Raw genomic sequence first — 13805 nt, forward strand, 5'->3', positions numbered from 1 at the left:
AATTTATATATGTAGACATTCCATATTGTCCTCCTGGTCTAAACCATATTGGAACACTTATTGTGCAGGACTCTCACATGTCCTAATGTTTTTTTTATTTTGAAATGTGTAATTTTTTTGACATGAGGGATTCATGTACACACTGCCACCCCATCATTATACACAATGACCTCCTCTCATTATACACACTGCCACCCCGTCATTATACACACTGACCACGCCCTAATTATACACATTGATCCCCCTAATTATTACACTGACCCCCCTAATTATTCACAATGACCCTCCGAGATATACATACTGACCCTCCTAAATATACACACTGACCCCTCCTAATGATTCACACGGATCCCTCTAATTATACACACTGCCACCCCCTCATTATACACACTGCCACCCCCTCATTATACACACTGCCACCCCCTCATTATACACACTGCCTCCCACTCATTATTCATACTGATCCCCCTAATTATACACACTGCCCCTCCATGAAGTTTTCACATATCCCGCTTACTTTAAATAGGGCCCACTCATTATTGATATTGAACCTGCTCCCCATTACATTTTAACAAATGGCCCAGCCTCTCTTTAGCAGAAAGCAAAAAAATTAAATCATGTACTTACCTCGTCCTGTTGCTGCTGTCACTGGTACCGCCGGACAGGAAGGGAAGTGTGACAACGTCATGACGCGCCGCACTAGCAGAGAGTCAGCTGCAGTGATAGTAATCGAGCAGTCGGTTTCCGTCCACATCTAGTACTATTGCAGCCACTGGCAGGGGCCTTCCATGGGTACAAACAGAGGCCCTGCCCTAGTTCCAGGAGTCGGGGCCAGGGAATTCACCGGCCCACCCTGGAGACAATCCGATGCAGCATGTCATGTGACTGTTTACAGAGACACCTAATGTACAGACATTATATTAGTACATGATTTATCTTGCTATATGTAAACTATTTACAAAACATATTTGAAGATTGTATAACTCTGTTAAAATATATTCACACAATGGGATTGAGGATGTAGTGTTAAACTACAAAACCATGACTCCAGTTTACTTGAATTCATCTATCGGTCTTGACTTTTGTAATGTAATGGGATATTGGTGCCAATTCTTTATGCAGTATTACAGTACCTTGATGTTGTGCTCCACCATTAGCTATGCTGGTGGTGGCTACATGTTGCAGATGTGCAGACCTTCTAGAACCCATCTTCATTAAACATGTGTTACAGGATTTTTCTAATCAATTACCCTAAATGTATGAGATCAGTATAAGACTGGCCAGGGGAAGGGAATATACTTCTACCATTTTACATACATGTCATTTTAATATTAAAATAGAATGTTTTATAGAAAATGACTTACTGTATCTCTGTACCACACTTCTCCTTGCTTTTTTTTTCTAGGTGACTGTCCTTTACCACACAGCACCCCACCTGTGAGTCAGCTCCCCTCCCTGAGAGCCGACCATCATCATTATCCTACAATTGACGAGCCTCTTCCTCCAAGTAAAGAAATCTCAATAGTTTTTCTCTGTTCACATTGATTTCAGTGATTCCTTTATGTACATTAGTATGCACACATTTCCAAGGGGGTTAAAGGAAAACATTGCCTCTTGACTACCTTGTTAGTTGGCCCCTTAACATGAAGCATGACTTGAAGCAGAAAGTCTACTGACATGATGCAGGATAAAAGCCAAACCAGTATGTATCTATTCCAGAAGAACAGATCCCCAACTGCAGACAGCACATTTGCAATGTCAATCAGTAGAGTATAGGGGACTGGGTTAGCTGAGTGTGGGGCTTGAGATTAGGTTTGGGAGTTCTCCTTAAGAAGGCTCTGCCAGCTAAGGCCACTGCGTGTGGAGAGTTAAAGCGAACCTGTCACCAGGAATGTGATTTTTAGCTGGTGTGAGGTTGCAATAGCCTATGCCAGTGATGGCGAACCTATGGCACGGGTGCCAGAAGTGGCACTCTGAGCCAATTCTGTGGGCACTCAGACCATTGCCCAGGGCAAGGTTCACCAAGTATGACCAAATCCACCAAATGTTCCTGCAGTCCCAGGCAACTTAAGAGTTTCTGCTCTCAGTGCTATTTTAAAGTCACATTTAATTGGCTGTTAGGAAATGCAGGAAAAGTGAGAAGGTGTTGACAGAACTGCAATATCTTTGGAGGTATTCCTGCTGGAACCACCATTCATCCTCTACAGAGAGGGCCTAGAGAGAATCTATAATGTGTATGAATTTGTCCTCCTTCTTTCAACTGTATTGGTGGCCTCAGGGGGCTGATACGATTGAAAGATGTGGAAGAACAGGTAGCAAGAAGTTACAGCTTAAAAAGCCATGTTTGCACTTCACGGCAAAAAAGTGGATTTTGCCTGTAGTTTGGGCACTCTGTCTCCAAAAGGTTTGCCATCACTGGCCTATGCTGTGCATTTGGTGAGTCCCGGGGGATGGCGGCTGCAGTCTGTGTGTGCCTGTGTCTCCTCATGCTTCCTTCCTCTCCTGCTCACCATCCCCCTCCTCTGTTCCCTGCCTGCTCAATGAATGTGACAGGAATTGGTGAGGGTGAAGGAGCTGCATGAGTTTGGAGTAGACTGACACAAGCACACACAGGGTGCAGCTGCCCTTCCCTGGGACTCACCAAACGCTGCTGGCAGGGTGCCATGTAATGTGAATTAAACTAATAGAAACTGAAATAATTCTGAATGCTAACATAGGCATTTTTTTAAATCAGCACAGCATAAGCCATTGATGTTACACTGGGGGATTCTGGGAAATATGCAAACACTTGACAACAAGATGTGTTTAAATCTCTTCAGTACAGTGTACTGGTTTACCTGAGTGATATGCTTGTCAGAGAATTTTTTGGACCTTTATGTACAGCATTCATTAACTGTACCACTATGGTACCTCATGACCCATAATAATGGGTTTGTCAAGTTTAGGTTTCTTTGACCAGATAGAATAGTGCAGTATGCAGCATTATACTGATTATTAAATAAAACTTGATCGATAAGAGGTAGTAAGTAAAGCATAGGCTTGATCATGGTATACCATGATAAGTTCCTTAACATTTTTGCTAACTTATTTGAAATATTTATTCCCATCTGCTGCTTTGAATCCCAGTAGATGGTTTCTTGTCTATGCTGTAAGAGATTTGACCCTGTGAAATAGACAAAGTTTGTTACCTTAAAGGGGTACCTTAACCTATGACCACCAGTTTACAAATAATTATTGCTAGAACACTATATAATGTAATACCTTATCTGTTTCTATATTATTTAGATTGGGAGGCTCGAATTGATAGCCACGGCAGGGTGTTTTACGTGGATCATGTGAACCGCACTACAACATGGCAGAGACCTACAACGGCTGCAACACCAGATGGAATCAGTAGGTCTGGGTCCATCCAACAGATGGAGCAATTAAACCGCAGGTTGGTATAAAAATATATGGAAAGCAAATATGTATCACTCTGTGTAATAACATTCTATTATATGCAATCTTGACACATACAGTATTCACTAATTGTAAAATTTTTCATGCAATCAAAAATTAAGGTATCAAAATATCCAGAGGACGATTGCAACAGAAAGGCCAGAAGAGGAAGCTGTTGGTCGAAGTGATAGACTCCCAGGGGTTGGTGATTCAGAGACTGACCTGTCACAGCCAAATTCAGGTAGAGACATTCATGTCTAAATAGTTTTGGACAACTTATATTAAAGTGGGTATGGAATGTATTAACCGGTTAAGGGCCCTTTCCTGTTTTTTCATGTCCATTTTTCACTCCCCACCTTCAAAAATCTATAACTTTTTTATTTTTACACGTAAAGAGCTGTGTGACAGCTTGTTTTCTGCATAATAAATTGCACTTCATAGTGATGGTATTAAATATTCCATGCCATGTACTCGGAAGCGGGAAAAAAATTCCAAATGCAATGAAAATGGTGAAAAAACGCATTTGCTCCATTTATTGTGGGCTTGGATATTACGTCTTTCACTGAGCACCCCAAATGACACGTCTACTTTATTCTTTGGGTCGGTACGATTAAGGGGATACCAAATTTGTATAGGTTTTATAATGTTTTCATACATTTACAAAAATTAAAACCTCCTGTACAAAAATTTTTTTTTTGATTTTGCCAACTTCTGGCGCTAATAACTTTTTTATACTTTGGTGTACGGAGCTGTGGGTAATGTCATTTTTTGCGAAATTTGATAATATTTTCAATGATATCATTTTTAGGACTGTACGACCTTTTGATCACTTTTTATAGATTTTTTTTATATTTTTCAAAATGGCAAAAAAGTGCCATTTTCGACTTTGGGCGCTATTTTCCGTTACGGGGTTAAACACATTCAAAAACCGTAATCATATTTTGATATGATATTTTTCGGACGCATCGATACCTGATGTGTTTATGATTTTTACTGTTTATTTAAATTTATGTCAGTTCTAGGGAAAGGGGGGTGATTTGAAATTTTAGGTTTTTTTATTATAATTTTTTTTTTTACTTTTTTTTATTTTTATTTATACTATTTCTCCGACTCCCTAGGGTACTTTAACCCTAGCTTGTCTGATCGATCCTATCATATACTGCCATATTAACTAAAATTGAACACACAGGGGCAGATTTATCAAGCAGTCTGAAAGTCAGAATATTTCCAGTTGCCCATGGCAACCAATCACAGCTCAGCTTTCATTTCACCAATGCTCATGAATATTTTAAAGGGGAGCTGTGATTGGTTGCCATGGGCAATTGGAAATATTCTGACTTTCAGACTGCTTGATAAATCTGCCCCACACTGTAGGGAAGGGAAAAATAATAATAATTGCAAGTGCAAAATATCTGTAATAGTATAATTAACCTTCCCTGTAAAAATTGTACTCATGGGGCTTGTTGGAAAACATGAATCAGTACCTATCTTTCAACCCTCAAAGAGGAGGGGTGAAAAAACCAACATAAACAGCAGAACAACGTAATCAGTAGTAAAAAATGTAAATTTTATTGGGTCAAATAACAACAAAATGGTTTAAAAGTGAACCCACTATGAGGGGGACACAAGCAAGAGTTGCATCACAGGCAACCGATCAATACACCTAGATAAGTGATATGTAAGGGCATCAGTGGCCAAATGCAGGTATGGAGTTAATCATAATGGGAAGCATAAAAGAAAATAAATTTGGTAACCTAAAAATCAATGCGCATGGATTGTTATGGCGAGCTTACCCATATTGCGATCGTTGCCCAGAATAGCGCAAACCCCCCCCAGCACCGATCGCGGGTGTTACCGGTAAGCCTTTGCTGCAATATGCAGCAAAGACTTACCGGCTATGGAGAGGGCTCGGCCCGTGAGCCCTCTCCATGCAGCGCGACCCGACCGCCGCCGTGAATACACGGCGGGCGGTCGCGAACCGGTTAAAATCCTTTAAAATTTTCACTCTTTGTTTTATTACAGTTAATTGGTAAGATCAAAAAAGTTGTTTTTTTTGTATATTCTGTACCCATCTTGACAGAAAAAACTGAAATGTAGATATTTTTACTAATTCATTTAACAAGATAAACACATGGTCATAAGTATTCAGACCCTTTGCCGTGACACTTATAATTGGCTCATATGCTGTCCATTTCCTTCTGATCCTCCTTGAGAAGTTTTTCTCCTTCATTGGAGTCCAGCTGTTTAAACTGATTGGACTTGATTAGTAAAGGCTTAGTAAAAGCTCACAATGCATGTCAGAGCACATGAGAATCATGAGGTCTAAGGAACTGCCCAAGGAGCTCAGAGACAGAACTGACCAAGGTTACAAAAGACTTTCTGCAGCACTCAAGGTTCCTAAAGGCACAATGGCCTCCATAATCCTTAAATGGAGGAAGTTTGAGACCGTAAGCCTTCTTCATGCATCCTTAATGGTATAAGGACATACAGGATTGTCCTAATGCATTAAGGGGTTAATAAATTAGCAAAAAATATCAACATTTCTGTCAAGATGGGTTGCAGAGTCTACATTAACCCCATAGCACAATAAGATGTACCTGTACATTTTATTGCGCATGGGGGAGTATGAAAAGGGCACACGAGCTGAGCCCTCTTCATACTCACCAGGTGCCTGCTTCAAATCACCTCCCTTTCCCTAGAAGTCATATAAATATAAATAAATAGTAAAAATCATAAACACATTAGGTATTGCCACGTCCGAAAATGCCCGGTCTATCAAAATATAATAACGTTTTTTCACTGCGTTTAACCCCATAACTTAAAATAGCGCTCAAATTCACAAATCATCATCAAAAGTCGCAAAAGATGACACCACCCACAGCTCTGTACACCAAAGTATGAAAAAATTAGCGCAAGAAGAAGGCAAAAGAAGAATTTTTTTCATACAGGAGGTTTTAATTTTTGTAAATGTATGAAACCATTATAAAACCTATACAAATTTGATATCCATGTGATCGTATTGACCCAATGAATGAAGTAGACATGTCATTTGGGGCGCACAGTGAAAGACGTAAAATCCAATCCCACAAGAAATGGCGCAAATGTGTTTTTTCATAATTTTCACTGCATTCAGAATTTTTTTCCCGCATCCCAGTATATGGCATAGAATATTGAATACCATCACTATGAAGTGCAATTTGTTACACAGTAAACAAGCCATCACACAGCTCTCTCCATGGAAAAATTAAAAAGTTATAGATTTTTGAAGGTGGGGAGTTTAAAATAAAGTAGCAAAAACGAAAAAGGGCCTGGTCCTTAAGGGGTTAATGAAAAAAATCTTTTACATTTTTCCCTCCCCGTCAGTTTCTGGCTTTCTCCAACCTGCACGGCACTATGGGCATGTTGGGGCAGGAAGGGGGGCAGGCAGAGTGCGAAAACTGTGGAGACTATAGCAATAAGATCCGCCAAAATAGATCTGGTCTACAGAATCAAACTGGTGGAGTTTGTAGCTACTGAAAGACTGGAGCCTTTTAGTGAATACAGGCGCAGCACCACCATTGGGGTAATTTAATTCCCATGTAGCGTCTCATAGATAGTGTTGCTGATGGTTTGCAGTGTGCATGTGCAACATCCCCCACCAGGGCCTAACCTTTTCTTGGGACCTGGATGCAGCCGGGGCCCAGAATGCCAGAGTGGTTGGCGGTTGCGGCCTAGGGCGCACTGATGTCACGGTGCTTTGTATGGGGACCGGAGGGCTGTCCTACAGCCTGGCAGGTCTCCAGCAGGTGGTGTGTGCAAGAATTATGGAGGGAGAGGCTGATGTACTGGTTCTCCGTGGGACAACCCATCAGTGTCTGTAAGATAGGTCCCTGGGTAATGAATGGGGAGCCCATGATGATAGACAGCCGTATCCAGGGATTAGACAGAGGCAGCATTGTGCAAATTAACTCACGGTTCTTTATTGAACAACAGGTTGCAAGTAACGGGCCTAAATGGTTAACAGCAGATTCTGGTAAAGGAGTGGTTGTGGAAAGGGTCATGAGGAATAGTGCACCAGCCTGGTAGTAGATGCAGGCTGGGAGAATTTGGATGGAGCTGTGTCCAAACTGTGTAAGCTGCAGCTCAGAGTCTCCTGACTCTGGTCCTGGGATTAGGTTCTTTGTCAGCACTGAAGGTGTACTAAAGCCAGGTGTTGCTAAAACCAGCTAGGACTGGAATCAGACCATGTGCTTCTCCCTGCCCAGGTGTTTTATTCTCCTGGTCACGTGGTAGCACCTCTCCAATCACACTCCAGTTTACAATACAGCCAACTCATTGGTCAATACCTTACACCCATTTAACTATTGCCTTTCCAGGCAATATCTACAGCTGCTATTACCTGAGATCTCCCATCATTATCCCTTAGGTGAGTTTATCAGACTCACTAGATGGATCCTGACAGGTAGAGGGCCTTATTCGCAACTACCCTCTTGCCTACACATTGGCAGGGTCGTTGCACATGTGTCGAACTTCTTGCAGGATATAGTGCAGGAGGAGGAAGCAAGAGGCCGCAATGGATGGATACTGACAGACTGGGGGATGTTTTACTGCGTGAATGATGTGACGTAACAGTGCTCACTTAAATTTCACCCAGTAATATAAAAAATTTGATTTTGATCAGCAGTTATCAAAAAGAAACTTGAGTTTGATTTTTTAGACAGTAACATATCTGTAAGAATTTGCAATAATCAGAAGATTAGCTGTCAATTGCTTCTTTCAACCTCTTCCTTAACCCAGCTGTTTCTTTTATCTCAACCTTCCAAAAACCAAACTTTTTTTTACTTTTGTTCCTTTACAGAGCAGTATGAGGGCTTGTTTTCTACAGGATAAATTGCACTTTTCAGAGTCCAGCTCTTATTTTCTGAACTTCTCATTCAGTTTAGGTACAACATATTCTGACATAATTGTAACTCTAATAGCAGTTTTCTACAACTTTTATTTTTCAGAGTTGAGAAGAGACGCAACGTCAACCCCCATAAACTCTCAGAAAATAACCCTGTTATTACAGTCTCCAGCTGTCAAGTTTATAACCAATCCAGAGTTTTTTACTGTGCTGCATGCAAACTATGTGAGTATGTGATTAAAATATCAAACTATAGTTTACTTTTGCATAGCAGTTTGCATATCTCAGTGTGTGTATGATGGACAAGACCAGTTCTACTGTTAACAATTGAATGGTTTGATAAATGAATGTACTTCCTTACCTTTTCACTTGGCACTTTACAATGACATTATGTGCCATAAATGTTTCTGTTAGCATGGCAAAGCATGTCAGAAGTGACACAACATCACAGAAAATCACAAAACAAAGCTCTGCTGCCATAGAAAATCACAATACTCATACACATCTTAGTTTTAAATTTGTCTTAGATTTCACCCTTAATAATGCTGCGTAATGCTCCATTCACCCTCCATTCCCCATTTTGTCCTTCTTCTGTTACTTATAAAGGAAAAAAGACATGGGCTACAGCACTATTTTTAGTGCAGATTTAGGCAAAAGTTTTTTACAGTTGGACTTTAAGTTTTGTGGCTGCAGCTCAAAACAGTTCATAAGGGGACACTGAAAGCAAACCCCATTACTAAGCAGCTGAGGCTATGCTGTGTCTATGACTGTGGTGAAGAGAAAGTTTATAACTTACCCAGCCTTCAACTGTGAGTCGTCTTCATTTTTCCTTGTTCTGTTTAACCTAACCTTCCTCCTTGGGGAAATCTTAGGAGGATGCATTGCATAGTAATCCTGTGAATTCCTCCATTTCGCTGCTGTTGGTGTGGACCCCGTTTGGTATTAATGCCAAATGCCGAGAGGAACACATGGCGGCTCATTTACGGGACGTGCGCCAGTTTTCTGTCAGACTTTGCACGTTCTTTTCCATTGCAAACTGCTTGCAAGGGTATTTTAGAAGTACCTGCGTCACATTTGTGTTTCATGCAACCGTTTTGTGTCACGGCTTCGCTTTTCTTCATGCGACACAAATTTCTACACTGAAATGGGTGTTCCGGTGTTCTGTTGGACCGTGCGCCATATTTATCATGCAAAGTCTGACAGAAATGTGTTGCAAACCCCATGTTAAAGGTGCACCAAAAAAAGTGGTGCACTCTGTCTGGGCAGTGCAGGGAGCAGCAGATTCATAGGAACGGGCACAAGAAATCCTGAATCTGGCACATCCTGCACTATTCACAGGCAAACTGTACGGCACGGCACTGTTCTTAGTAAATGTGGGCTAACGTGCTATGCTCTGCCCCCTGCGCTTTCTTCTCACTGCTGCTGCAGACTGAAGAGAGGGGAGTTGGATCGCAGGCAGTACTGCAACAGCCGGTGCTCCAATTTGGATCGGAATACAACAGTTATTGAATGGTTTAATTTCATTTTGTAATGATAAATAATGGTAATTATTTTCTTAGATTGTCCAAACAATTTCTGAATTTTTATTCTGATGTACATCAACATATCCATTGCAACTGATTACTATTCCATTGCTTTCAGTAAGGTTTCACTATGAAATAAAAGGTTTCCCAGTTTTTCAGAAATATTGCATATTCATAGTGAACAGATTGAAAATTTCAACATGCCACTTTTCATTAGTGCACCTGAATTTTATAAAATTGTTTAACATTTTCCATCATTAAAGTGTTTGCTCTTTTCTCTCATACATTAAGATTTTGTCCATGTCACATTTCAGCAATAATTTTCATTTTGCTTTTCCGAAAATAAGATATGGTTAATAAATCTCTTATATGGTTAATATGTTTACTACCATTCACTGGGACAAAGCCAACTTACACAAACAGTCTGATGGATGAGACAAGTGGAGGTAGCGCTCAGTACTGTGACTGTCTCACACAATAATGGGGTTGCTAGAGATAAGACCCCTAACACTATAATATTGATGACCTGCAGTTAAAAAAAAGGATACCTAGGATACCTTCATCTAGCTGGCTGTGTAATTCAGTACATTTCATCCACATAACATAGATCATTTCAATATGTTTTTTACTTGCTTCTGATATGCTCTAAATATTTCATGATTACACTGTACTGTATGTTTCTCCTATATCAGAGTGCCTACAGAGTCTTCACGAACAGCACCTGCTTGAAGCACATGATACTGAAAATCCGCAGGGATGCCAGGAATTTTGAACGCTATCAGCACAACAGAGACTTGGTGAACTTCATTAACATGTTTGCTGACACTAGGCTGGAGTTACCTCGTGGCTGGGAAATTAAAACTGACCAACAAGGAAAGGTATGACATAACTAACAACAATACAATATATAAATCTAATAACTCCAGTATATAAAATGTAAAAATTAAATGACAATGACAATATCCTATCATTACACAGATGTTTGCTTCGCCATGGTTACAGAATAACGATGAACATGCGCTCTTCCATTTGTGGCTAACCTGCCAGATGTTCATTAGTGATGTTGGAGATAGGATTAGATAGGTGGAGGTGCATGACCTAGATGTATAATGATAAATTACTTAATATCCTGCCCCCCCCCCACACATATACACACATTACAAAAAACATGAGGTAAAGTGACCAACCCCTTTAAAGTAAATCTACCATCAAAGTCAAGCATGGATAAATAAGGGACATTTACTCATAGTTACACGCACTGTGACAATCCGTGGTATGTGCTGCAGCATGGAGGGGCTCTGGTAACACCCCAGGGAACCCTTCAGTAGCATTAGCATAAAGTTGCTTTTGGAAGAAAGGAGGTCATGGATAACAAATATAAGAAGATTACCACAGTCACAGTGTTTGGATTTATGAGAATGTGTCCCTGATTTATCGTGATGGATTTTGATGACAGATTGCCTTTAAGATTCTTTTCAGGTCATTAAATTGATTGGGTTAAATTATATCATTCTTTCTTCCGCCACCAGAGAGCACTCTTTGCTATAGGGCTGTATTGCTATATGGCTTAAAAATGTCTCAATCACATTTTATTAGAGTGATGCTTACTTGGATTCTTCATTTTCTTTATGAAAGAGAGCTAAAAGAATTGGAGCTCTTTATCAGCAATACAAATTTCAAAATATTTGACACCTTTTCCCAAACTAAAAGGAATGTCTTGTAATATCCATCGTTACCAATTATGTGTAAAATCATGGAAGTCTCTCTAACTGGGATAAGCCGCTAATAAGTCTTATCTTTTGCTTTTGCTGTTATTACTATACCCCCCACCTAGCCATCACCACCCCTTTCTCTTTCAATACTCAGATCTTTCTTTCTCCATCAATGTCTCTCTTGTTTGTCCTTCCCACACTGTTTCCTAACATTCCCCTTGTTCCTTTACCATTCAGCCCTGTTTTCTGTTCTGTTTTCTAGTCATTCTTTGTAGATCACAACAGTCGAGCAACAACATTTATCGATCCAAGAATCCCTCTTCAAAATGGGCGACTTCCAAATCATTTGACTCACAGGCAGCATCTTCAGAGGCTTAGGAGTTACAGCGCTGGAGAGGTATTTTTAGAATTCTACATAAGACAGTAATAAAGTATCATAATAGCCAAATATGTAGTGTTTTTGCACGATAAGACAGACCCCACAATACACATAAAAAAAATAGGAAAATATATTTGACACCAGCTAAAAATTTTCCTGGTTGTCACACACAAAACTGTTTCAGACACACACACACACACAGTCCTGTTACATACACAATCCTGCTACATCCACACTAGCACAGCACTGATACAGCTACATACACACACACAAAGTTTTGATAAATGCAGTAACTTTTTCAAAAGAAAAACTTGCATTCTAAGACTTGAACGTATGCATTCTGCTAGGCATCAGAGGTTTCCAGAAACAGAGGGGCATCGCTTTTAGCAAGACCGGGTAACAGCTTGGTTTCTGCAATAAGGAGTCAACATCAACAGGAATCCGTACCTTTAGGTAAGCAGATATGCCTATTAGGAGAGAACGATCTGTCACGCATTACCAATTTATTGTTTTAGCTTATAGATGCAGAGAGGAAACAATCCCAGTCCAAAAGAGAGACAGGTTGTGCAGAAGTCATCCATCTTAATTCACATCCAATTTACACAAAGGTCCACAGAAATGAGCTATGAAGTGTTGTTTAGACGGTTTGCACATTGTAATGTGGGCAAAACTACAGCACTAGTTATTTTTTTTCTTATCCAACAAGAAATAACAGATTTTTCATTACCATAAGCTTGCCATGTTATCACATGGTCAAGGTTACTGTATAGTCCCTACCTTGTCTCATATAAAGCTACCCTCAAAAAGGTTGAAGACAAGCTTTAGCCTTTGTAAGTAATTTATCAGACAAGTAAACATATCGTACAATAATAGATGTAGGCACCAATTATAAAAATGTATTTTTTATTTTCAGCATATAATGACAAGATTGTTGCATTTCTGAGACAGCCAAATATTTTTGAGATGCTTCAAGAACGTCAGCCAAGTTTAGCAAGAAATCATGCACTCAGGTATGTGTCCTGATATGTACCACACAAGATTAACTATTTTTATGTACTGAAGGTTTTATAAGTACAAGCAGGCCCCAGGTTTTACACTAGACAACTTCTCTAGGTTTGTTCTTAAGTTGAATTTGTGTGTAAGTTGGAACAGCTGCATTTTGGGGCCAAAGTTCAGTAAGTTGTCAGCATCCAGAGGTTTGCCTGTTACTAGGAGTTATGAGTTATTTGGGTGTCCTTAAAGGGAACATGTCATGGTGACACGGTGGACTGGTGGTTTAGTGTCCCATATTGCCCTGTATGATTTTTAAGTGCAACATCCCCCATCGGGGCCTGACCATTTTCGAGTGGCTACAGGAAGCCGAGGTCCTGACTACCACAGTGGGTGGCAATGCTGCCTTGTGGCCAGCGATGATCATTGGGCTTAATATCAGGAGTGGAGGTCACGTCCACAGCCTGGTCTCCAGCAGGTGTTGTGTGCATGAAAATGGAGGGGCTGACAGAGTAGGTTTCTCCCTGGGGCAACCCCAATGTATAGGAGGAATGCCTGGTAATGGAGGATGGAGCGCCCTTAATGGTACACAGCCTGATCCAGGGATCACTTAGAGCAGTGGTTCTCAACCTTTCTAATGCTGCGACCCCGCAATACAGTTTCCCATGTTGCGGTGACCCCAAACCATGTACAAGAATATTGTATTTGTGCCAAAAAATGCAATCAAATCGTGGCTCCCATGATTTTAGGCGACCCCTGTGTTTTGGTCGTTCGACCCCCGCCGGGGTCGCGACCCACAGGTTGAGAACCACTGACTTAGAGGCACGTTAGTGAAGAATAACTTACAGTTCTATATAAAGCAAACAGGCAACAGCTTTATC

The 13805-nt window shown here is 40.5% G+C and overlaps 1 protein-coding gene across 3 annotated transcripts in view; it reads left to right on the top strand.

Annotated features, from left to right (window-relative positions):
• HECW1 (HECT, C2 and WW domain containing E3 ubiquitin protein ligase 1) overlaps positions 1-13805 on the top strand; it is a 172921-nt gene that overhangs the window by 127958 nt on the left and 31158 nt on the right. For all 3 annotated transcript variants that reach the window (XM_072153345.1, XM_072153344.1, XM_072153346.1), the window contains 8 exons: positions 1406-1507; positions 3286-3436; positions 3561-3679; positions 8424-8545; positions 10536-10721; positions 11818-11952; positions 12282-12387; positions 12848-12944. In XM_072153345.1, coding sequence (XP_072009446.1) covers positions 1406-1507; positions 3286-3436; positions 3561-3679; positions 8424-8545; positions 10536-10721; positions 11818-11952; positions 12282-12387; positions 12848-12944 — 1018 coding nt within the window. The remainder of the gene's footprint in view (positions 1-1405; positions 1508-3285; positions 3437-3560; positions 3680-8423; positions 8546-10535; positions 10722-11817; positions 11953-12281; positions 12388-12847; positions 12945-13805) is intronic.

This window comes from Engystomops pustulosus, chromosome 5 (assembly GCF_040894005.1).
Source record: "Engystomops pustulosus chromosome 5, aEngPut4.maternal, whole genome shotgun sequence".
Lineage (NCBI taxonomy): Eukaryota > Metazoa > Chordata > Amphibia > Anura > Leptodactylidae > Engystomops > Engystomops pustulosus.